The sequence below is a fragment of the Psammomys obesus genome, unplaced genomic scaffold (genome assembly GCF_907164565.1).
Source record: "Psammomys obesus unplaced genomic scaffold, mPsaObe1.curated_primary_1811, whole genome shotgun sequence".
In the NCBI taxonomy this organism is placed as follows: Eukaryota; Metazoa; Chordata; class Mammalia; order Rodentia; family Muridae; genus Psammomys; species Psammomys obesus.
In genome coordinates, this window is record NW_026596034.1 from 22,173,931 (window position 1) to 22,200,490 (window position 26,560).

General features: G+C 45.0%; 1 protein-coding gene across 1 annotated transcript in view; it reads right to left on the reverse strand.

The window, feature by feature from the left end:
* The window catches only part of Ranbp10 (RAN binding protein 10), a 62,390-nt gene that overhangs the window by 13,604 nt on the left and 22,226 nt on the right, over window positions 1-26,560 (reverse strand). Inside the window, exons 3-5 of the mRNA XM_055620959.1 lie at window positions 24,307-24,359; window positions 5,320-5,487; window positions 1,469-1,491 (exon numbers count right to left, since the gene is read on the reverse strand). Of these exons, the coding sequence (XP_055476934.1) occupies window positions 1,469-1,491; window positions 5,320-5,487; window positions 24,307-24,359 (244 nt within the window). The remainder of the gene's footprint in view (window positions 1-1,468; window positions 1,492-5,319; window positions 5,488-24,306; window positions 24,360-26,560) is intronic.

Consider the following 26,560-nt stretch of genomic DNA (forward strand, 5'->3'; position numbering starts at 1 on the left):
CAGACTCTGTTCCTTTCTTTTCCTCCCATCTTCCACACCACAGGCAAAGCCCACAGGGACATTTCCCAGTCTTTTCAGCACTTGACGGCACGCTGCCCACACTCACGTCTGTTCATTTCATGTCATGTCTCCATACCTAGATGCTTCCCCAGCAAGAGTCAGAATTCTTCTGAGTCTGCTCCCTTTGCCTAGGACAACAGCCCCTTTCTGGGGCCTCCAGGTAGGAAGGAAGGAATCTGATGCACAGACAGGAAGTTCAAACATGACTGTGGGTACTGCAATTAAGATTCAGAGGCCCCACGGGAGCCCTCTTTCAGACTGTTTCTCCAAGGACCACATATGGATATAAGCTAGAACCACTGCTCAGATGTAGCCTATGGTAGCTCAGTAACCAAGTGGGTTTCTCTAGTAAGGGGAACAGGAACTATTTCTGACATGAACTCAATGACTGGCTCCTTTACCTCCCTCCCTCGACCTCCGAGGGAGGAACAGTCTTGCTAGGCCACAGAGAAGGACATGGCAGCCAGTCCTGAAGATACCTGATAAACTAGGGTCAGATGGAAGGGGAGGAGGACCTCCCCTAGCAGTGGACTTGGAAAGGGGCAGGGAGGAGATGAGGAAGGGTGGGACTGGGAGGGAATGAAGGAGGGGGTTACGGCTGGGATACAAAGTAAATAACCTGTGATTAATATAAAAAAAATTAATAATAAAAAAAATTCAGAGGCCCCCCAGCTCACAAATACACTTCCTGGGGGCACAGTGGGATACCCAGGATCCTAAAACAGCCACCAAAGTCAGCAAAATACTCCTTTTCAGAACCAGCCAGGGCACACAGACCCATGCCAGGCTCCAAGAATTTTGGGTGAAGGCTCTGCATGTGCTAAAGCCTGTACCACTCAATAAAGCAATAGGATAGAAAAGATAGGAATGAATCCCAAACTAAACTAACAGAAAACTCTATCCCTTTCTAAGAAGAGAAAATCCTACAAAACTCATCTCCCAGGCTTCGGGGAACCCTGAATGGTAGCATTCTAGGTTTCCGGGGGGTGTCGGCTTTCCTCAGGGGTGCTGTATAAGGACCAGATTCCTAAAAGTTCAGGAACAATCCCTATAGGCCACACCCCAGTCTACTGGCTGGAAGTCACAGGCATCTAATTCAGACCAGCCTGTGCCACGAAGTTACCCTCATTCCACCACCATCCCCTTAGCCCCACCCGCCACAACTGCCTTAGAAAATGCCACAAATTTCTGTCACCTGCTAAGAGACGTGGAGGAAGACCAGGCCTTGCTGCTGAAGAAAGAGGACGGCCAGCAGGTAACCCTTACTGGTACCCTCAAGCTGGCAGTACATCACACATCCCTGCTTGGGGAAAGGGCCAGACTCCACACCCTGCACTTGCAGGTACCATGACCCACCCAGACAGCCCTCATTAGCCCAGGAGAAGGAAGACCCATCTGTAGTACTTACTGGGAGATCTGTGAAGGCTATACCTGTGAAGAGGAAAGAACAGTGATTAGTGATTAGATAGGAATGGCCTGTTGGTCTCTAGTACCTCTATGAACTGAAGGAGCAGATGGTAGTCAAGCATGTACATGGGCCTGGTAGTTTTAGGCCTGGGCCTTCCTCTTGCTGGGTAATTTAACCAGAAGGGAAAGCAGGACCTTAGGTAATTAATAGCCTATGAGTTTCTCACTTTCAAGGAACATCTATTAGAAAGAATTAAACCAAGTGATCTATCTTCTGAGGCTCCTCAAGCCTCTGATCTAACATGTCTTTACAGAAACCTACTGTGTGCTTTTATCCCCTTTATCATCTATTACCCGATTCATTCCTCATGTCAATTCCTTGGCACAGGCATCCTGCTCATTTTCCCATTTTCCAGACAAGGAAAGGAACACTCAGAGGGTAAAGGAGTGACCTCTGGTCACTGAGATGTCGGTAGTGGTGAGTTTGCACACATCCCTATCTGAGCCCAACACTCCAAGATGACGGATATGTGCTGCTCATCTTTAGTCCTAAGTCCTCACAAGTTCCTTATTACCCAAGCTCTGGCTGATAAAAGGCCTGTGCATCCCCCAAACCCTCCTGTCAGGAGAGGGGAATGCATCACTAGAGGTGTCAGATTTGAGCTGCAGTAAGGGTGGAGGTCATACAACTACGAACAGTCGAGCAGACCTGAGCAATATCTACAGGAGCGGGGCATCAGAATGTGAGGAGCCAAGGAGCCTCTTCCAAGGCCTCACAGACCTCTCTCTCTCTCTCTCTTTCTCTCTCTCTCTGTTCCCCCAATAAAATCTTCTATGACGTGGGAAGATTCTCCAAACATCTACCATTCTAACTCCATGAAATTTCATGATCTTAAAAATGCAAAGGGCAGGACTTATTTATATTTCACTAAGGTCTCAACAATACACTTGTGGACCAGATGATAAAACATGAGCTTCAAGCTGACTTACTTAATTCCTGTCCCTACCCCTAGTAGTAGGGAGGGAAGTCAGGACCTTGACCAGGACAAGCAAGTGTTCTACCACTGACCTCTACCTCAAGCTCTTTTTTCTGATTTCAAAACATTCTTGTTAAGATGACCTTGATGGCCCTGCATCAAGAAATTGGAATTATAGTCTATGCTACTAGGCAGAGCTTAACTGATGTTTTGGGTGGGGTGGGGTGGGGAAGAAGATAAACCTATTTGCTGGCCTTTTTCTGTTTCTTTTGCCTTGTTTTGTGGTACTAAGGACTGAACTGAGGATCCTGAAGACAAGCAAGTGCTGTACCACTGGACTACATCTCCAGACTCACACAAGGGGTTCTTTTGTTTTGTTTCAAGATGGGGTTTCTCTGTGGAGAAACTGTCCTGAAACTCACTCTGTATACCAGGCTGGCCTCAAACTCAAAAAAGAGATTTGCCTGCTTCTGTATCCAGAGTGCTGGGATTAAAGGTGTGCACCACCACTGCCTGACCTACACACTGGGCAAGCTCAATTACAAATAGGACTCAAATCTTGGCCTTTTCCTCTTCTAATATATTGGGTATCTTTATTAAATGATACTTGTTTCTCAAACTTTGGGTTTACAGAAGCTTGAGATGAACAAATATCAAGAAATAAACAAGAACACAATTTTTTTAAAAGATAGAAAAAATATGCAATGTACTAACACGAAGTTTAATCAAATGTATACAAGTCTTTACACAAGTTCCATAAAAAGCATTCACTAGACAGATGACTACAAAAAATGGCCTGAGGGGACCTGGCTAACAAAGAGTTTGTGAGCCTTTGGTGGTCCTAGCGCACACCTATAGGGTCTAAAGGAGACATTAAATATACAGGTACTATAGGTACAGCACAGTATTCTCCAAATCTTATGTTCCAAAACAGAAAACATGCTGTAAGCAAGATGTGGACAAGCTAGAGGGATGTGAAAGGCAAGTACCGGAACGGGTAGGACTAAACCTGGCTGTAGACAGGCAGACAAAAGGATACATGACGAGTGAATACAACAGCCCCTGGGATTTTGGCACCAGGTATACCCAAAAAGGGAGAAAACACCTGGAGTCAGAAAGCAGAATGAGGATCAAAGAACCTTAGGATCTTGCCAGTGGGACACCAGCAACTGCAACTAGGTGACAGTCAGTCTCAGGAGTTTCTCCAGACGTGCACCAGGAGAAGCTCTGCCTCTTGACTTCTTCTCTATCACCTACTTCCCTGTCCTTTCCTCATGCTCTGGGCTGTGGTATACAAACTGCCCTACTGAAGAAAGCTGGCTTTTAGTTGCTCATGCCCAATCAACAGCAAACTTAACTCCCTTAAGGCTCTTGATTCTGCGCTGGCTCACCTCCTAGAAAAGCTACACAGGTTGTAGGAACAACAGCCAGAGGATATATACTGCCCCAAAGCCAGGTAGAAGCAGGGCACCGTTTCCATTCCTGCAAGCTTGGTGGCCTGGTTAGTAAGGTACTGTTGGGTCTTCTCCTTTCAAGAAGCAGGGTGTGGCTAGAGCAGAGACTTTTGCAAGGCAGGCAATCCAACAGCTAAGGACCAAGTTGGACAGTTTGGCCATATACTAGTCAGTACCTGGTAGGACAAAGCATCAGAATAGTCAAAGTCCCTTTCTCTGAATTTTTTTTTTTTATGTTTTAATTAATTGATTTTATTCTTGTGTATGTATGTGTACTTATTCTTGTGTACTCATGTGAATAAGGGGCACACATATGCCACAGCACATGTGTGGAAGTCATAGGAAGTCACATCCCCATGCAACCATCTTGGGGTAGTTGCACAGCCCAGGGTGGCCTTTAACTCATAGAAACCATCTTGCCTCAGCTCCTGAATGACAGGATTTCAGGCATATGCCACATTTAACATGTTCTTTCTCTTTCTTCTCCTAACCCCCATTCTATTCTTATAGTGCTCTGAAAGACTGGCCTCAAGCTCATTATATAGCTGAGGATGGCCTTGAACTTCTGCTCTACCTACCTCTACCTCTGCAGTGCTGGGATTACACGCATTCACCACCATGTCCAGTTCAAGTTCCACTGTTAAATTTCTATACATGCACAGAACAGTTCCTTTCAAGGAACCCATCAAACCACAACTTTCCCACTGCTATACTCCTTCACTTCACCTGCTTAATATCCCACTAGTCCCGCTCCTTCCTCACCTTTCCCTTCTCACAAGGTCACCCGTCCTATCTACCCTGCTGGACATCTATTCCCATCTCTCATTAACCTCAGGATAACTGCCTTTTCTCCTGGCCCTTTTTTTTCAGGCCATCCTCCTGTTTCTCTCTGGATTTTCATTTGTAACTCTGTCAACACTGCTGTATGTTAACCATAAACAGGCCAGAGTCCTGTCCCTATCTGACTCCTTCCTGTCTGCTTACTTTCCCTAGCCTGGCAGCCCCAGTGTTACTTTCAGTACCCCAACTATCAGAAGAACTGGCCAAAGTCTGGGCCAGATTATAGGCATGCAAATCCTAACTGCTGATAACTACACTCAGGACCCTCAAACTACTTCTCCATCAAGTACAACAGACAAGACAAGCCAGGTTCATGACCAGAATACTTACTGCTGCACCCTCAGTAACCATCCTGGGCTTATACAATAAATGCTGCTGAAGGGACAGGTTAACAACAGGCATGCGCACCTGTTGCCTTCCATTCATCTGAAAGGGTTCCAATGGCTGGAAATGACTGCAGTTCCCCAGAGCTGTGCAGATGCTCCGTGAGACTACTGTCACTTCAAGGCCTGCCCTTGAGTCTTTCATCAACCAGAAGCAGCCTCATGGGCCAGACCCTCCAAGGTCTCCTATGCACCTACCAAGGCTGTGGCCATTCTTGGTGTAGAAGCAGGTGCCATTGATGAGGTTGACACAACAGCCGATCACATCCCCTGTGGTGAATGTGGGACCATAAGGCTGGCCAGTCCCCGAGGAACAGAAGGAATGCCCATCATCGCCATGGTAACCATAGGAATGTTTGTCCCAACCTGTGAGGAAGATAGCAGCAATAGCTGAAAATAAGTACTTGATAGAGGCTCTGAATGTCTTAGTTGTACTCCCCAGAGTCTTTGCCTATGTTAGCCAGGCACTCAAGAGTATGACCTTTCACAGAGATGCCTAGTTACATACTCTGATAGTGAGTCCACCAGATCATCACCCGTGAGGAGCTAAGGCAGAAACAAAAACCTGGGACTCTCCAGAAGACAAATGAAAAAGAGGAAGCCTTATGATGGGGTAGGCTAGAACTTATGAGTTCTATACTGGTGGGTTGTCACTGTGTTTTTGTTTTCCCAACAGATCTCATGAAGTCCACAACAGCCTCAAACTCACTATGGATCTGAGGCTGATATTGAACTTCTGATCTCTCCTGAGTGCTAGGATTCCAGGAGACTACCAACATGATCAGCTGTTAAAAATATGTGTATGTGCCGGGCATGGTGGCATATTCCTTTAATCTCAGAGGCAGATGGATCTCTATTAGTTTGAGGATACCCTGGTCTACAAAGTGAGTCCAGGCTGGCCAGGACTACAAAGAGAAACCCTTTCTTGAAAAGGGGGAGGGATTATGTGTTTTAACTGGGAAATAACATATTCTTTTCTTTTTGATAGCACTAGGGATTGAACCAAGGGTCTTAGGAATGCTAGGCAGGCATTCTATCATTTGTCTGTACTAATTCTTCTTATATATTTCGTTTTAAGTCAGGGTCTAATCTGCCTACAGCCTCTCGAGTCACAGGAATTACAGGTGTGCTCTACCACACCTGACAAAATCCTTCCTTTGTATTTTTTTCTTTTTGTGTGATGGAGATTGAATACAGGGTCTCACTTGTACTAAGCATAATATACTACTGATGATATTCCTAGCTCCTCTTCCATCTCAGCAGTACAATTCAAATTAACGTTAACAAAAGTTTATATAGGGCTGTGTCACCACCAAGTCAACAGGAAGTTGTCAAGTGTGGTGGTGCATACCTTTAATCCCAGCAGAGAGGTAGCTGGACCTCTTGTGAATTCTAGGCCTGCATGGTCTACTTTAAGAGTTAGCCAGCGCTGACTACACAGTGAAAAAATATCAGTGGGGCTGGTGAGATGAGTCAGTGGTTAAGAACACTTGTTGTTCTTGCAGAGGACCCAAGTTCGGTTCCCAGCACCCACAAAACAGTTCACAGTAGCTATACTCAAGTTCCAGGGGATTTGATTCCCTCTTCTGGCCTATTCAGGCACTGCACATACATGATACACAATCACATGTAGGCAAACACTCATATTCTAAAATAAAAATAAATAAATTTAAAGCCCAGAATGCTATGTGTTTTCTCAGGAATAGCAGCTGTAATAATAGGTGGTTCATAGCTATATGAGACCTTCCTTTCTGGAAAGGACAAGGTACCATTACTTTTGTCAATGAATAATTAATAAAAGCCTACTCCTAGGAGTTTGCAAAGGGGGATATGGAGCATGGAAGGAGTAGAGAAGACAGCATGTAAGTAAACAAGCAAGCAAGATATACCTGGTAGAGACTAGAGATGGCCCAGTGGTTATGAGCACTGGCTACTCTTCCAGAGTACCTGGGTTCAATTTCCAGCACCCACATGGCAGCTCACAACTGCCATGTAACTCCAGTTCCAGGAGAGCCAAGGCCCTCTTCTGGCCTCTGTGTATACTGCATGCCTGGGTGCACTGACACTACATATTCAAGCAAACACTCATAAACATTTGACCAGAATTGTCAAGAGGGTAAGAGAGAAAGACATTTGGGTGAAGGGACTATAGTCAGCTCATCAGAGAATCTATCTTCCACAGTAGCTAGGAGGATAGCAACCCTCAAAATTCCTTTTAGCCACTGTTCTAACCTCATAGAGAGAGTCAGTTTAGAAGCCTAAAACTAATAAGTAGAGAGCAGAGGCAAGAGATACAAAGAGCCCTGAGGAACATCTAGGTACCTGAGCCCTCGCACCTGTTTGCCCTTCCAGAGGTCAGTAGACAAAGATGGTCAGAGAAAGGTTCTCTTCCTTAATACAATCAAAGTTCTTGCATTGCTAAGAACCCTAATTCAAGCATCCTTCTGCCCATACTTCTGAACATCTGGTTCATGTAGGTGCTCAAGGAATGTTTATTAGGTCTGAGGACACGTGATGGGCATCTGTCTGGCACATATGAGGCTCCACATATAAAGACGGACAATGAAGTTACTTTTGCACTTTGGAAAGAGACCTACAGCCAGGTGGTAGAACTGACTCTGCCCCAGCAAATAGCTTCCTTTCTCTGGCTCTCCATTCCCCATCTATGAAACAAGGCAGAGGGTGCAATATCCCTAGTAGCTTAAGAGCCATCTATGGTGTTAAGACCCCCTTTCCTACTTAGGGGACCAACAGCCATGCTTGAGTAAGCTCCCTACTACCCAGCACACTCTCCTTAAAAATAGTACATTCTTCCTGACTCCTGCCCTAAAGCTAACAGCAAGCACACTCATCCTTCTCCGGATGAGCCTGGTATAAAGTCAGGCATGTATAGGATAATGAGATTTGCCATTCCCAAGACCACAGACATGAAAGTCAGTGGTAGACTGCCTAGCATGCTTGAAAGCCTTCTGGGTTTGATGCCCAGCACTACAAGACAAGACAAAACAAGGACTAGAGGCAGCTGCTTCGAAGGACAGCAGGACACAAGGGTCATAAGAGGACAGGTGGGACCTGCTGTTTGGGTCAATCCCATTCAGTTAGCTCTGGTTCAGAAAGATGGCTGGGGCTGTTTAAATGGGGACAACACTCTAACAGGATGTTGTCACTATTCCTCTTTCTCCAAATAAATCAAATATTGCTACTCTCAACGAGAATTGATCACACAGGAACCCTAACAGAAAAGCCAATGGCAAGGTGCTCTGCCACAATCAAGTACCTACCAGATGCCAGGAACCCAAAGGGAAGGCAAGCTACATTCATCCCAGGAGGCTCCGTGTGTCCAGTTTAGGAACCTTAGTACCACCCACTTCCCCTGACTCATCATCAAAATAGGAAAACCCAACACATAAATACAGGGTGGCTGAGGAAGTGGCTCATTGTCTTGGCATCCCCATATACCATGATATGTCACAGAGGTAAGGGACTCTGTGTGTGGAGTGCCAGAACTCCAGCATGATTGCTTGGGGAGCCCAGCCACAACACTGCCATCCACCAGGACACATCTAGGGCTTCATTCCCAAAGGAACAAGGAGTGGAGAAGACTCTACTGCCAAACCACATCACCAGTATATTGGGTCAAAACTCTGGAAGGGGGCCTAGGCTGTGGCTGTCCACGAGGTTCCTGCAAAACGCTGTGCATACAAAGCGGCCAGCCCATGCCTTCCCCACAAAGCTAGCCTGAAGTATTTGCCCACATTCCACTCAATAGTGGACTTTGGGTAAGAGGACTGGGGTAAGAGGGCTTAATCTTATTTTACTTCCATTGGGGTCTCACTGTATTGCCCCAGCTGATCTCTAACTCACAGGTTCAAATGCTCTGACTGACTCAGCATTTGAATCTGAACTCCAATGCCTTCACTCAGTTCCTGGTTCTCTCAGCTTAATTTCCTTCAGGGATGGCATGATTCAATGAGACTGTGCATGAGGTACCAGCCAAAGGAGATTATTTCTAGTAAGGTTCTTCTCTCTCACTATCTTGACACCAGCTTAGTAACCATACTTAGGTGCTTTGTACTTCTACCTCCCTTTTGCCCTGCACTGGCAAGCAGGGTCAGCACCCACCTCTCTCAACAAACAGCTTGAAGGGTTCACTATGATTCCAGCAGAAGACCCAAGCCTACTCTCATCTTGGTTGTCCACAGGCCCTAGAGCACATGTATATTCAAGAGCCATGTCCCGTGGCTCTCAGAGTTGCACCTCAGGGCCGGTTGTAGAGGGGAATGTGCTGGGCTGGCCAGCCAAGGGCTTTTCTAAGCCTGAGGTCCTGAGGCTACTATGAAGAGAGCCAAGTGCCATGTGGGACAATCAATGGCAGGGCTGCCCCACAAGGGTAGTCACCTGTGTTAAGACACCCCATTCAGAAGACCAGCAGACATGCTTTCTCTCTAACCCCAATTATCTTTTAAAAACTGACAGGACCACAGATCAACAATGGATAACAGGAAAGCAGAAGAGGTGATTTGTTTGTTTGTTTGTTGTTTTGGTTTTGGTTGTGTGTGTGTTTCCATTCAGTAGATGCTATGAGATAACCAGTACACTCCCATCACAGCACTCTGCAGCCACACTCCCTGATCATTAATCTGAGTTTTGGGAATCTTGGGCCATGGCAACCCCCTATAACCTCTGGTAGCTGCAGACAGAAAAGGAAACAGTGGCCCATGAGCAGTCTTCATGGTGACTCTGCATAGAAACTATAAAAAGAAAGAAAGAAAACAAACTCCGCAGGTAGCTAATGACACTGGGTAAAGTACACCCTCCCATAGGCTCCTGGGTCCTCCACTGACACAGGACCTAGGTGTCAATTTGAATCCATGGGTAGGACAAGAGAAGACAGAGCCAGTACCTGCACATAAAGGTGCTTTCTAGGGCTGGAGAGATGGCTCAGCAAGTAAGAGAACACTGGCTCCTCTAACAGAGAACTCAGTCCAATTCCCAGCACACACATGGTGACTCACAACCTTCTGCAACTCTAGTTCTGATACATTCTTCTGGCCTTCACAGACACTGCATGCACATAGTACAGACATTCATGCAGGCCAAACACCCAAGCACATATAAATAAATGGAAGGAAGGAAGGAAGGAAGGAAGGAAGGAAGGAAGGAAGGAAGGAAGGGAGGAAGGGAGGGAGGGAGGGAGGGAGGGAGGGGGGAGGGAGGGAGGGAGGGAGGGAGGGAGGGAGGAGGAAAGAAGGAAGGAAGGAAGGAAGTTAAGAAAAAAAGGAAGAAGGAAGGAGAAAAACTTGTTGTGTCATCATCCCTGGTGTCCAGGAGAGACCTAGGAATGGCCAGAAGGGTCTAGCAGGGTCTGGCCAGGTCTAGGCTCAAATGGCATCTGTCTTACCTGAGTTATTTTTTCCCACCCAGACCCCCTAGGGAAATTTGCGTTTCTCAGACACCTTTCAAATCTCTGGGGAGGGCTAATGGATGGGTAGGTAAAGGAGAAAGAAGCCTGACCCTTCATGACCACTCTGCTCTAGGCTGAGGTGGCCCCAGCCTCATCAGAGCGCACTGGAGAATCAAGTTTTAGAACTGGCCCTCTACTATCAATAAGACCTCTATCTCAAAGCGTTCAACTTGCCCTGAAAACATAGTTTTGTGTGTTTCGTTCTTTGTTTTCAGATAGAGTCTTGCTATGTTACCCACACTGGTCATGAACTCCTGGCCTCAAGAGATCCTCCTGCCCTGGCACCCTCAGTGGCTGGACCTACAAGTGTACAGTGTACTCAGTTCGAAAAACACACTTGTTTAGACAGTTTCTCATTCTGTAGCACAACCCCAGAACTCCTGCCTTAGCTCCCCAAGTGATGGAATTACAGGGATGAACCAACACACTGAAAAACAGTCGAAGTCCAGTATGTTTACAGACAACTAGAAGCTGATATTTGAAAGAACAGAATATTGCCCACAATGAACACCAATGTTTAGTAATAAGAAGATCCAGGTCTAGCCAGATGATAGTGGCACACCCCTTCAATCTCAACAATTGGGAGGCAGAGGTGATGGATCTCTGTAAGTTTCAGGTCAGCCTAGTCTACAGAGTGAGTTCCAGGACAGCCAGGGCTATACAGAGAAATACCGTCTTGAAACAAAACAAAACAAAAAACCAAACAAACACATATCAAGAAGCTGCCAAGTAGCACTGACATGCTGTCTAAAACATGTCTACTGTAGGTGAGGGCAGCAGCCAAAGGGCTAACAAATGCCAGGAAATGAGAGGTAGAGGCTCTCACACTAACCAAGCTCCTCTCTTGGGGACCGCATACCATGACATGAACCACCAGGATTTCTGACTAGTTCCCCACCTCTGGGATCCACTGCTAAACCACCTGCATTCAGAACCGCCCTGTAGCACCTGTTGCCAGAGCTCCAAGGCTTCTGAGTATCTACATTACTCCCATTCGGGATACCTTCCAAGGACATCTCAGATAGAGAAGGGACAGAAAGGAAGGCAACAATGGGTTGGGGAGCACCAGGCTCTTCAGCCCCAATTTCTCTTTTCATAGCCCTGGTCCTGGCTCACGGCTTCACTGCCTCCACAGCGAGCCCTGCTCACTGGCTTCAGAGAATTTCCTGACTGATCCCTTTTACAGTCAGGGCTGCCTTGAGGTACCCCACAGAACTAAACTACTGGGTAACAACCAATGAGTTTCTTTCTCTCCAGCAGTCTCACCTAGGCACTGGCTTAGGAGGCATGTGTACAGGACTACAATACTAACAAGGGAATTATGACTCCCCGTTCTGTGCCCGGGAATGCTGCTGTATTGAGAAGGAAGGGCACCCAAAATCTTAGTGCAGCCCTGATGTTCACCTCACCCAGCTGGAGAGGCGCACAGCTTCTCTCACAGGGAGCTTGAGCACCACCTGGCACACTCTTATGAACCACTAATTCCTGAAAGGAAAGATGTCTCAGAGAGATGGTGGCTGAACAAACGGCCTGGTGGGCACTCATCAGCTATGAGCAACAAGGGTCTCAGCTTACATGAAGTAGGAAAGAATAATTAATAATAATAATTAAACCTACCTGATTGGCAGGTACACACAAGCAGCATTTACAGACTATCAGAAACCCAATACATGCCAGCAATACCTAAAACATTTGCTATATGCCACCACTTGCTACTTACCACTTGGAAAGTATTTACTTCAGATAACTTTCCACTGCTCAAGCTACACCCTTAGGAAGGCAGAGAGCAAGGATACTGAACATCCTCTTATTTACTCACCCTCTCACGTTAACCTGACACAGACCTCTGGTCTCTGCTCTTAGCAGTTCCTCTCCTAAGCTTGTGCAGATGTGACAGATGAGCTATTTGCAGCATATGGCCCAGCTGGTAAAGGCAGCTTTCCTGCTGGGGCTATCCTGCTGATGAGAGCCCACCCACAGCAGACTTTGCAAGGAGCATTCTAGGAGGAGGAAAGATGCTCAGCTACTTCCCACCATCCTGGAGACAAAGGACTGTTCTATCCTGTGCCCTCCCCCACCTCAGTCCCCAGGCCAGGCTTGGGCAACAACTGCTCCAGGAGATATACTCCCAACCCTAACTATGATCCTTTCAAGATACTCCTTTCCAACAATTAAGGAAAACTGGTCTCAGTGAGCCTGAATTCTTCTCTGTGGGATTGTAGCAATCAAGGCAATATATGCGACACCATGAAAACAGCCGCCTTACTTTAGAAAAGGCAAGTAGGACAATGTCAGGAACCCAGCTCTGTTGTAGATGGGCCTCCTTTAGACACAGCATGAGTTTCCTGGCTCCATCTGAGGCATAGGCCACAGAAGCAAGATCTAGCCCCCAACTTCTCAAAGTACCCAAGCATGGAAGAAGTGCAGACCCCTGGTCTCCATCCACAATCCTGCATTCTTCATGCAGCTTCCTCAATCTAGGGATCCCAGACCCTGCCCTTTCCTGCTAGTTCTCCAAGCAAGGGTGGGGCAGCAAGCAGCTACACTCACCTGCCAGTAGGTCATCCAGCCTTGCCTGTGAGTCATTTAGCCCATGGTTCCAACATTCGTATTTTGGAACCACACCTGTTTTCTTGGTTTCATGCTTAAGGAGGCCAAAGAACACCTTGCAAAAGATAAACAAAACTTCCACATCTTCCAACAGAAACTTCTGACAGTGCAAACCAAGCCCCTCCCATGTGCTCTCAAGAAACTGAATAGCACAGCTTCATGAAGGCCTTCCTGTCATCGTCTACACCAGTCAGTCCCCACAGTACCATCCCTCTGCCCTACCACCTGGAAGACAGAGATGCTCCACTGAGCCAGTAATCTGCAGGACATTAGAAGCATCAACATTCTGACCATGTGCTCAGCCATCTTCCAGAATGCTACTCCTGCTAGCACAGTCTATACTCTGACACAGAACACAAATCCCTTAAGAGAAAGTGCAGTCTGCCCTGCTCTCCCCACCCCTCTACTGTCTCTTTATTATGTAGTCCTGGCTGTTCTAGAACTCACTACATAGAACAGGGTGGCCTTGAGCTCACAGAGATCCACCTGCCTGTGCCTCGTAAGTGTTGAGATTAAATGTGTGGGCCACCATTGCTAGTATTTATTTTAAAATGATGCCACGCATATAACAGATATTATACGAAAGAGATTTATTGGATGGAGGTGGAGAGATAGAGAGGGAAAGGAAAGGTAGAGACATGGTTGCCCCCCCCCCCCCCCAGGAAAGAAAGTGAGGTAGAGAAAGCAAGAGAAAAAGAGTAAGTGAGGAGGTAAGAGAGAGAGACAAAGTGGCAGGTTGGTCCTTTTATAGCTTGTGCAGGCATACTGAACTGTGCCTGCCATACACCTGGTAGGCGACACATGATGACATCATAGGTTACTAGGCAACTGAGAAGCAGGCTGCTTAAATGCTAACAACCACGCCCAGCTTCAAAAGTGCAGTTTCAATAAAAGCTAACTCCAATCTATATGTAGACATTCAAAAACTTTAAACACACTGGTACTCCCCTTTTCAGGTAGAAAGATTTACCTTTTCCAACAACAGCTATACATATGCGCCCCTTTGTCGTGTCAGGCAGAACTCTTAGTATTTTCTACAAATAAACTCATTCAAAAGGATGCAGTGCTACACACCTGCAGTCCTAGTACCTGGGGTACTAAGGCAGGAAGATTCTAAGAGTCTGCGGTCACCTTGGGGTATATTGTGAGATCCTATTTTAGACCCTCCCTGCAAAAGAATTAGTCCTTAGACCTTATAACCACCACCCTGGATATATATGCTAACATTGCTTTCATTTTACAGAGGAAGAAACTAAAGAACCAAGCAGTTAAGTAATCATTCTAGGTAACAAAGCTGCGAGAATGTAAATGCAGACATGGCTCCCCAGCCCATGGCCTTAGCCACTGAACCATACAGTTTCACAAGTCAACCACACAGTCCTCAAGATTTTCCAGGCTGACTAGATGTCTCAGCAGGTAAACGTGCCTGCTACCAAACCTGGTATCTTGAGTTGGATCCCTCCACCTCAAAGGGAAGAAGAGAACTGAAAACTGCAAGTTATCCAGTGACCTCCACACATGCACAAATGAACACACACACACACAATCAATCACTTCCTGTAAGAGCTGTCTTTCTTACATGACCAAATGTGAGCCAGCTTTTGACTCAATGACACTGAACCCTGTAAGTACAAGGTGGAGCCTATTACAGTCAGTGCTGCAGAGCTTAGGGCACTGGGGTAGGCTGAGCTCCAAACCAAAGCTCCTCCAAGCCTCAGGCCAGCCTCAGGCCAAGAAGACCTGATACAAAACTGGTTCCAAAACCACAGATGACTTACTGAATTTCATCATGTTGAGGCAAAGCACAGCAAAATACAAGAACAATTTCAACCCAAAGCCATTACGCAAAGCCCTGTACACACTCTGGGTAAATCATGATTAAAAGATCATAGTAGCACACACCTTTGATGCCAGCACTCAAGAGGCAGAGGCAGGTAGATCTCTGTGAACCCAAGGCCAGACTGGTCCACAGAGTGAGTTCCATGACAGCCAGGGCCACACAGTGTGACTGTCAAAAAAATAAAATAAAACACAATCCCAAGTCTAAAAAAGTTCACAACCCAATTAAGATATGATAAATGTTGGGTCATACAAGGTATGATGACAAATGTCATCAGAGAGATGGTCAGAGCTAAAGGGACCAAGCAAGACTGCACTAGGGATCAAAAGGAAGAACATTCTCAGGGCAAAAATCAATGTCTGCCAGTGGCAGAGTGTGGGATGTCAGCAGCATGTCTAAGGTGCCTCACAGCCATGAGGGTGTGTAGTATGGCAGAGAGAAGTATTTGAAGAAGAGGAAGAGAAAGACTGCCCTTTCAGCAGAGGAATCAGAGGCCCAACGCAGTCAGGGGCACAACGTACACAGTAGAAAGCAGAGGGAGGCCCAAGATGAAGAAACTAATAAAGAGGTCATAGACACAGAAAGGACAGAAGAGAGAAAGCAACAGAAGCATGGGAGGAGATTAGCAGAGAGCCTGCAGGTCACTCTAGGAGTGCATTTGAGAGCTGGGACTCAGTGGCTGTCAGCAGAGGCAGGAAGCACTTGAGAACCTGGGCTTTGCAAGAAAACTTCTATTTAGAGCAAGCAGGTTCACTTTCTGCCCAGCCTTAAGAAAAGAACTGAGAGCTGGGCATGATAGCACACACCTTTAGTCCCAGAGCTAAGGAGGAAGAGGCAGGTGGAGCTCTGTGTGTTCAAGGCCAGGTTGGTATACAAAGCAAGTACAGGACAACCAAAGGCTACACAGAGAAACCCTGTTTCGAAAAACAAACAAACAAAACAAAACAAAAAAGAAAAGAACTGAGGTTTCTAGAAGGATGATTTGCTGAAATGTAGAGTATAGTTAGTGCAGTGGGTTGAATTCTCCTGGCTAGGGGGTTCCCTGGTTGCCCTCTCATTGCCCTTTCAGAGACTGGCCAAGCCTAACCAACCACTCACAGGCCACAGAAGTCCTCTTAAGGAAGACCAATACTGTTCCCACCACCTCTATAGGCCTTTACTTGGCCGCCACACATTATAAGACAGCAGATCAAAGGGACCAGAGAAGTGAGGAGTCCAGGGTGGAGGAGAAAAGAGGTGATTTCCTGTTAGTCTCACACCAGTTCTGGCTGGTTTCCAACACTCAGCTAGATCAGGGCCATTAGAAAATGATGTCCGGCCTGGAGTGGTGGCACATGCCTTTAATCCTAGTACTCTGAGAGGCAGAGGCAGGTGGATCTCTGTGAGTTCGAGGCCAGCCTAGTCTACAAATCTAGTCCAGGACAGCCAGGGCTACACAGAAAAACCTTGTCTTGAAAAACAAAAAACAAAAAAAATAAAATAAAATAAAAATAAAAAAAAAAAAAAAAGAAAGAAAGAAAAGGAAAGAAAGTGATGTCTCTCCACACCTATAATACTCCTTCAGGGCTCAGAAGAGGCAGTATCAGGGGCCAAGGGCCAAGTATTTCTCAGTAGCAGCAGCTAGATCAGGCCTGGGCTTCCCAAGTAAAACATCTTCTCTCTGACTGATCTGACAAGAGCTGCTTAACTGACGTTCCCAGGCTGTTTCTAATGTCATTGAAATTCAGCATCAAATCAGCCATTATTTTATTAATAAAAGCACTACTTTGGAGGCAGAGGCAACTGGAGCTCTGTGAGTTCAAGGCCAGCCTGATCTACAAAGCAAGTCCAGGACAACACATAGAAATCCTGTTTCAAGAAAGAAAAAAAAAATTAAAAAAAAAAAAAAAAAAGAGTAAGTATCACAGATATCAGGCTGTCTCAAAACTCACAATACACCCAAGCTAACCCTGAATTTCTGATCGTCCTTTCTCTACCTCCCAGAGTACTGGATTATAGGTACACATTACTACATCCAATGTACAAGTTTCTACAGTGCTGAGGAGTCAAACTTTTACATGCTGGGCAAACACATACTGGACCAACTAAGTGAGTTACATCCCCAGACTTACATGGAAGATTTTTTAAAGCAGTGGTCAGCAATTCTCTGGAAATTCATTAACAGCTTGCAGTCCAGCCGTCAACTACTCTAAGAGACTAAGTCTTGCTCAATCACCTCCCAAAGAGCTAGTCATTCCCATCTCCTCTTCATCAATCTCGTCCAGGTCACTTCATGAATTTCTAGACCACTGAGACAGGTTCTACTGGTCTCCTTGTACCTGCTGCTGTCCTTCCAACCTGTACTCAAAACACAAAAAATAATCCATATTCCTTACCGAACCACGTCAACCATACAGCCCAGTTCCACTGACCTGCAGCCATTCCCTTACAACTCAGCTCCTTTGCACCATTGGGATCTTTATTCTACCCACAACTTTCTTCCCCACCTGATCTTCCCTTACCACTTGTCATCTGACCACTCATGGCCTGATGACTCCTCATCCTTTACCTTCCAGTCTAAATGCCCCTGCTCAGGAAGGCCTGATTCTAGTATACTTTCATCATACCCTAAGGAAGTCCCTTCAAAGCACTTACCAAATATAAGCTGCCCAACCCAAGGTTCTCAACTACATGCTTCTTACCCACAGGGGCAGAGACTGTATCAGTTTACCTCAGGGCTAGACTCAATGCCTGTCACAAAGTATCTATACAATGCATTATTGGGGACTCATGTGTTATGATAAATGAGACAGTCCCTGTAAAGCACCCAGCACAGACAGAGGCTAAAACACTTGATTATCTAACAGCTTCATGAGCTAAGTGCCTGTGTGTGTGTGTGTGTGTGTGTGTGTGTGTGTGTGTGTGTGTGTGTGGTGGTAAGGGGGGGTGTCAAGAAAAATTCTGTTCACTCGATGCTATGATGGGACCAGAACAGCTTTCCAAGCTTCCCATGGAAAGAATTGCTTGGCAATACTCGCCCAGAAGTTTCACAGCAGAAGGAGCTATGATAGAGTTCTAATGCTATTCTTCACAGCCAAAGCCTGGTCTAGAGAAGACAGACCTCCAAGGAGATGCTGGGACCTGCCCTAACAAGTCTCCCTGCAGCACTGGAAAGTCTACCCCACAGGGCTGATCCCTGGGGCCTCCTCGGCCCAGGATCAAGGGTGATCCTTTTCATTCTAGTGGCCTCTTTCAGGATTAAAGAGTATTGCCTGCCACCACTTATAAATGCTGAAGCAGCAGCTTGAACTGGACCCCACCCAGCAATTCCAGGCAAACTGCCAGGACATGAGAGAGGGAGGACACTTCATTCCCACAGCCAGCCTGAGTGCTCAGTGCATCCCTCATACCACAGTTCTTGTCCTTACTAAAGATTTTTCTTTTGTTTGTCTAAAACAGGGATTCACTTATGTAGCTCAAGCTGGCTTCGAACTCAGAGAGATCCACCTACCTCTGCTAGGGTAAATGCAAGAGCCATCATGCCTGGCTATTTGTTTTTCATTTGAAGAACCTTTTACTATATAGCTTAAGCTGGCGGAGAACTCACAAGCCTCCTGCCTCAGGTTCCTGACAGATGTGTGCCAGCACATCCAACCCTGGATGAATGAGTTCTTGCACTTTCCTGTGACTCCCAACTCATATCTGGATATCCATGGCTCCCCAGAAAGGAGTGACTAAGCCCCACTTCCTAGTCCTCCCTCTGTTTTGAGCATAATCCATATACACATCTCCACACGACCTACAAACAAAAGCACACAAGGCCCTTAACACATGTTGGGGGCAAACCTCACACTCACAAAGCCAATATGCTTTCATGTCTCACCCAGTCAAACAGCCTTCAAAACAAAACAAAAACACTTTCTCTAAAACTTACTGTCTCATAAGCATTTGTTTGTTTGTTTGTTTTGCTTTTGTGTGTACGGTGTATTGGAGGAAGGGATGCGTGTACTCGTTAATGTGGCGGTGCCTGCAAGCAGGTGTACACACATGTGGCACAGTGAACAGGGTTAACGCTGACATCTTCCCTCAGGCACGGAACTTCATCTTTTATATTTTGAGACATGGTCTCTGAGCCTTAAGTTCATAGACTCAGCTAGGCTGGCTTGTTTGTGAGCTTCAGATATCTGCCTGTTTATATACACACAGGCCAGAACACTGGGGTTACATGTGTGTGCTACCACACCTAGCTTTTATGTCGGTTCTGAAGATCCAAACTCAGATCTTCAAGCTCGTGCACAGGCCTTTTACCAACTGAGCCATATCCCTTGCCCATGTAAGTTTTTCTAAACTCACAAATATAAAGTAATCTATATAGGCTGGGTAATATAGGTCAGTAGTCAAGGGTTTGCAAGTTCAAGACCCTTGGTTCAATTCCCATCACTACCCCAGAAAGAAAAAGTAATCTGAGCTCTGTGAATTTGAGGCCAGCTTGGTCTACAGAGCAAGTCCAGGATAGCCAGGGCTACACAGAGAAACTCTGCCTTAAAAAGAGAGAGAGAGAGAGAGAGAGAGAGAGAGAGAGAGAGAGATCTGTATACACAGCCATCAAAATAAGAAACCTCTCCCAATGACCTAGCAGGCATCTTCTCAATTATGAAAGATATATTCCGTTATCTCAATATACACACATTTAAAACTAACTGCTGGGCTGGAGAGATGGTTCAGAGGTTAAGAGCACTGGCTGTTCTTCCAAAGGTCCTGTGTTCAATTCCCAGCAACCACATAGTGGCTCATAACCATCTGAAATTAGATCTGATGCCCTCTTCAGACCTGTAGACATATGTGCAGGCAGAATATTGTGTAAAATATAAGTAAATCTTAAACAAAACAAAACAAAAAACAAACTGCCTCCTTTAGGGGATGGGCAGTGCTAGGGACCAAACCCACAACACCATTACTGAGCTACATCCTCTGGCCCATTCCACTTAGGACTAAATGTTTCTCTCAGAGTGAGAAAAGAGTCTTCTTATAAACCATAATCTAGCATTTCCTACTGCTCCAACATGCTGAGTCCATAAACTTCTTACTGCCAAGAGCTCCAATTCTTCTGGTCCACTTTCCTCTAGGTAGAGTGAGGGTGAATTAATATGGTAATATCTTACCTATACAGAGCAATACTAGCCACCAGCTGCTTACTGAAGAAAGAAGGCAGAGGAGGAAGAAGAGGAGGAGGAAGAAGAGGGAGAGACTACTATCACCATGCTCTTAGAAGGATTGTAAACCCTCTTTCAATTGGCCCGTTATGACTATCCTCAGGAAACTATGCCCCCCCCCACACTAAAACTTATGTGCTCACAGGCATAGGCCTTACTATGCCCTGCTAGTCCACCTGGAAAAGTCTTCAATATCAAGACAGTATTCACTACCTCTGCCCTCTCACTCCCCTCCACTAAACATGCCTGCAGCTGAGTGTGGTGGCACAGGCCTGTAATCCCAGCACTCGGGGAGGCAGAGGCAGTCAGATCACTGAGTTCAAGGCCAGCCTGGTCTACAAAGTGACAGCCAAGGCTACACAGAGAATGAAACAAAATATGACCAACCATGAAGCAACCATGAATAGCCTGGCTAAGACACTATTTGTTCTACACTATAATCTCAAAAAACTCAACAGGCTAAGGTAGGTAGATGTCTATTTTGAAAACAGCTTGAAATACATAGTGAGACCCTATTTTAAAACAAAACAAAACAAAAAACAGCAGTAACAACAATTACAATAAATAAATAAAAATTAAAAAGAAAAGATGTATGTCATTTCTCACTTGGAAGACTTAATTTTCAGTGAAGTTAAGGTTTGCTAAAACGTGGATTTTTTTTTGCATGTGTTATGAATATAAAATGTCAGTACAGCATTTTGGAACAGTTAATTAAAATCTTGTAGGTAGAGCTTGCTAGTAATATTCCAAACTAACCTAGCCCAAAACCAGGTGTGGTGGTACAGGCTCAAAATGGCAAAGGCCTGTAATCCCAGCTCTCAGAAAAGGAGAATCAGAGTTCAAAGTCACTCTTAGCTATAGAGTTTGAGGCCAGCTTAGTATACATGAGACCTTGCCTTCCTGTCCTGTGCAACCCCCAAAAAGGTCTATTACAGTTAAATATAAAAACTCTGACATCTTCACTATATTAAAACATTAACACTGGTCCCTAAATAACAGAAGAAAAACAAGCAGTTTTCACAAAGCTGTTTCTAAGACTGGTCAAAACAGCAAACCCTGCTATATAGGTAGCACAGCAGGAAAACATTTGCCTAACATGTGCAAAGTCCTAGGTTCAATACCCAGCAGGATACAAATTTTAATTTTAATTTAAAGAAAAACAGCCAGGCACTGTGTGGCAAGCCTGCAATACCAAAACTGATAGAGGAAGGTAAGAAGACTGTGAGTCCAAGGCCAGCCTGAGCTATATGGAAAGACCATGTCTCAAAACAAACTCCTCCACATAAATAATATCCAATAAGGAAAAAAGATTTGTAGTATGTGCATGCAAACAAAATGGTTTGACTGGGTCCACTGCTGGCGAACAAACATAGAAAACAATAATATATCTACCAGCTCTATATATGCACTGATCTCAAAGGGATATTTGAGCGGAGCATAGTCGCCCTGAATCCTAGCACCTGGAAGACAGAGGTGGGCAGACCTCTGTGTGTTCAAGGCCAGCATGGTGTCCGAGACAGGCAGAGAAACATAATAAAAAGACCTTGTCTCAAAACAAAAACAAGATAAATAAATAAAACCTTCATAAAGCCCCCTCTGAGCCCATGTGGACCAATGAAGCACTGGCCTACAAACAACGACAGCCCCAACAGCTGGCCAACAAGCTTGAAGATATATTCTCTCAGAAATCTCCTCTCAGGGTAATGACGCTCTCAAAATCTGGACCCAGCCATGACCATTACCAGTCAACTCCCATCAATCACATATCCAGACAACCCAATTAGTCTTCAAGGGCCACTTGGAAACCAAAAGCAGGTGGCAAGAAGCTTTGCCTTGCTATCATACTTCATCCTGCCTCCCTGCCTCCCTGCCAAAACACCTGCGATGAATTTCAGGCCTTACTGTTAAAAAGTGATCATGCTTTCGTTTTAGAATGTGTGTGTCTGAGACACATACACATACACTCTCCCCAGCACACACAGAACAATCCCAGAAAAGTTGAAAGCACACTCTTGTATTCTAACCTTCCAAATCCAGCAGTAGACTGAGCAATCCCACTGTCATTCCTAAGGGACCCTCCACATTCTATCCACTTATCTGTCTTATGCTAGATCTGCCCAGACATTTGGCTAGGCTTGCATCCTAGGAAAGTCAAGAGTGTCCATCCTTCCCAGAGAGTCCTACCTAAAGTCATCGACTCTTATTTTCACCTATGAAATTATCAGGCAGAGTTAAGATGACATGGGAAGAAAGCCTCAAAAGAAGCTAGCAGTGAGAGTGAAAATGCAGTCAGCAAGCAGGGCCTGTTAGTGCCCAGCTATGATCCCAACACTTGGGAAGCAGAGGTAGGAAAAATCTCAAATGTGAGGCCAGCTTGAGCTATACAACAAGACTCTGTTGTCAAAAACAAAATCTCTTTTCTTCACTCCAAAACAGTACAAAAGTTCAAAGGTCTCACTGAAAGCAAGAAACAGATCTGTGTAAGAGAACTAAAAAATACAAACAGGCTACACCTAACTTATACATTTTGATTAACAATGAAAGACAGTTTTCTTTCAATCACATCAAAGCAAAAAGACAAGAAGAAAAAAGCCAAATTCCTGACAATTAGTTGAATCCAGGCAAGGCTAGACTGCATTTGAAATCAGTCCATTATCGACAAATCTGTGGCGAAAATTAAAATTCTTGGGAAGGGGCACTGAAATGTTACTCCCTCTTTTAAAAAGCCAGCTGTCTTCTGCGTCATAGGCACAAAGGACTCCAAGGCAAAACCACCAGAACATTGCCTGCCTTTATGATGGCATCAGAGCAGCTCATATCATGTCACCTCTGCCACTTAAGACAAACATGGACCTAACACCATCACCTGGAAATCTATTTGCTCTTAGGGTAGGTGTCTGTCTCCTCAGCTAGGACTGGGAATGAACAGCAGGGCAGAAAACAACTTGGAAGTATGCTGGATTGGAAGAGTAAGACCAGATGCAGAACCTGTAACATTCCACTAATCTGAGGCTGCTGTGTACCCACAGCTATAAATTCAAGTATCTTTTTTTTTCTAATTTATTTTGCATATATATGAGTATTCCATCTGCATGTACACCTACACACCAGAAGAGGGGATCAGATCCCAGTATAGATGGTTGTGAGACACCATGTGGTTGCTGGGAATTAAACTCAGGACCTCCAGAAGAGCAGACAGTGCTCTTAACCGCTGAGCCATCTTTCCAGCCCCCAAATTCAGATCTCTTAACCATCTCTCTTATTTATTCAGAATTCACCTCAACCAGGTTCCACGTGGGAAGCCACTTAAAGACTTTGATCTTTAACATGGTGAAGTAACAAGCAACACAGGAGCCAGGCTTGGCAGTGCATGCCTCCCAGCACATGCCTAAATCCCAGACTGGCCATGGCCAATGGGATTGACGATTACTGAGGCGTAGCCCCAACAGGAGTAAGTTCAGGTCACTTCATTTTAACAGTAAACAGTTCAAATTCCATGAGTGACAATCTCTTGTCAATTAATTTTTTAAAGATTTTCTTTTATGCCAGGCAGTGGTGGCTCACACCTTTAATCCCAGCACTTGGGAGACAGAGTCAGGTGGATCTCTTGAGTTTGAGGTCAGCCTGGTCTACAGAGTGAGTTTCAGGACAGCCAGGGCTACACAGAGAAACCATGTCTTGGGGAAAAAAAAAAAAAAGAAAGAAAAGGAAAAAAAAAGATTTTATGATTTTTTTGGTGTAATTGTGTTTGTCTGAGTGTGGGTTTTGCACTGGAGTGCAGGGGTCCAAGGAAGCAGTTGTGAGCAACCTGACATGAGTGCTACAAAGTGAACTCAAGTCCTCTGGAAAAACAGGAAGCACTCCTAACTACCAGGCGTTCTCTGCAGCCTCCAATAGTTAATTCTTGAAATGGAAGATGTCCTAACTCAATGACCATCACCTGAAATTCTCCAATGACATGGCTTGACTTCCTACAAACAAGGAGCCGACCTCCCACCCCACCCGCATTACCGCCACTACTGCTCTAACAGATCAGGAAAGATGAGAGCAGAGCAATGTTTTCTTAAACAGTGACTCACCAGGCAGTCTATTCATGTTGACGCCTTGAGCTGAGAGTCCAATTCCCATGTACCTTAAAAAAAGCAAACAGGGGAAGGAATGAGAACAAAGCAGAACCCAAATATGTGTATGAAGAAGCCATGATGAAACTTATTACTTTGTATGCTAGCTAAAAATTAATTATATTTCCCTTCTCAAACAGTTCTTGGTAAATAGAAAAATGAGAAAACAATGCCTGCAGACTTTTTAAAAACACTACTGGCTCTCAGAACCGTCACTTTTGTTTAATAATTTATTTAATTTTATTTTATGTACATTAGTGTGAAGGTGTCAGATCCCTTGGAATTGGGGGCATAGAATATTGTGAGCTGCCATGTGGGTGCTGGGAACTGAACCCGGATCCTTGGGAAGAACAGACAGTGCTCTTAACCACTGAGCCATTTCTCCAGCCCCCAGAACTGTCACTTTTAATTTCTTTCATCTATCAACTAGGCCCCACCCTTTAACAACCTGTGGTCTTTCTTTCTTTCTTTCTTTCTGTTGTTTGTTTGTTTGTTTTGTTTTGAGACAGGGTCTTTCTATGTAGCTCTGGCTATCCTGTAACTCATTATGTAGACCAAGCTGGCCTCAAGATCTGTCTGCTTCTGCCACCCCAGTGTTGGGATTAAAGGTGTACACCACCATACCTGGTTGGCCTTTTGATTTCTATGTAGACCAGGCTGGCCTTGAACTCACAGAGATCTGCCTGCCTCTGCCTCCCAGAATCCTGGTATTACAGGTGTGGCCTTCTGATTTCTAATGGAAGCAACTTAATATCTTTGCAATTAAAGAGAGAAAAGAACTCTTATGACTCAGCAGGTAAAGGAACTTGCCACCAAGTCTGAAACCTGAATTCTACCTCTGGGACCCACCCATACAGTGGACAGAAAACACTGACCCTCTGACTTCCAGATCTGTCTGTGAAATACTTATGCATACACAAGCACACAAAATAAACAAATACATACAATTAAAATTTTTTCTTTAAAAAAATAAGAGATAGTACATGATGAGGTACATTGTATGAAGGTGTGTCTCTGTATATTCAATGGTTGACTGCTAAACCAGCAAAGAGCTAAGTACCAGCTTGGATCTTGGTATTGTTATTGTTTTGTTTTGTTTTTCAAGACAGGGTTTTTCTATGTAGTCCTGGCTTTCCTGGAACTCACAGATGTCCGCCTGCCTCTGTCTCCCAAGTGCTGTGATTAAAGGTGTGTGCCACCACCACTCAGTGGTATTGATATTTCTGTGACCTATCAGTCTTATTTTTTGTAAATATTTATCCTTCCTCACTTGTCTATTGGTTGTCATAAAGACCTGGTGGCCAATATCTGGTCAGGAAGTAGGAAGTGAAACTTCCAGGAGAGAGAGGGACTCGGGGAGAAGAAAGCATAGGAAGATTTGCCCCCAAACATGGAGGTGACCGGATGGATGAGAGCAGAGGAAAGAGGAAGAGCTTGCCATGCGGTGGGATATGTGCCAGCATTAGTCGGGTTAAACTAGAAAGGTAGTTGAGAATCTGCCCTAGCTAAAAGGACTAAGCTTTAAAATATTAAAAAGCCTCCGTGCCATTATTTATGCCAATGGCAGGTCCCAGAAAGTCCCACATGACCATGATTAATTGGTAAAGTGTACTGAAATCATGGCCTCCAGTTCTCTGGCTTTCTAATTCCAACTAGCACAGGAGAAGTACCTAAGAACTAGGAAATGAGTAGCAAAGCAATACAAGGTCAAAGTAAGGAGCACTAGGCTGAAAAAGTATAGCCAGGCTACATCTATTCTGGATCTACAAGAATCCTGTTCCTCTCAGGATTCTCAAAACATATATGCACTGCCCCTCCCTGTGCATTTATGGCTAACCACCTAGATTACACAAAGCAGGGAGCTGGTGAAGTCTGAGCTTCTAAAACCATCCCCCATATACACATACCCCAGATATTGAAGTAAGGTATGCAAGACAAGGTGGGGCCTTTCCTGTGGCAACTTCCAAAGAAGTCTCAGTGGCTCTTGTAAGAAGAGGTATGCCAAAAAAGGAAATCTCTTTTCAGTCTAAGTGTTTGTGGTATATAAGGAAATGGGTAACTCAAGAACTTAAAAATAAAAGAATCAAGTCATCATCTTTTAAGAGTAAAAAAGTGAAGCCAATATAAAACACCTGATTCTAAGCACATACAAGCATCAACTAACAGGCAGCTAAGGTGTTCAGAATATTTAAAACATTCAAAACACCATCCA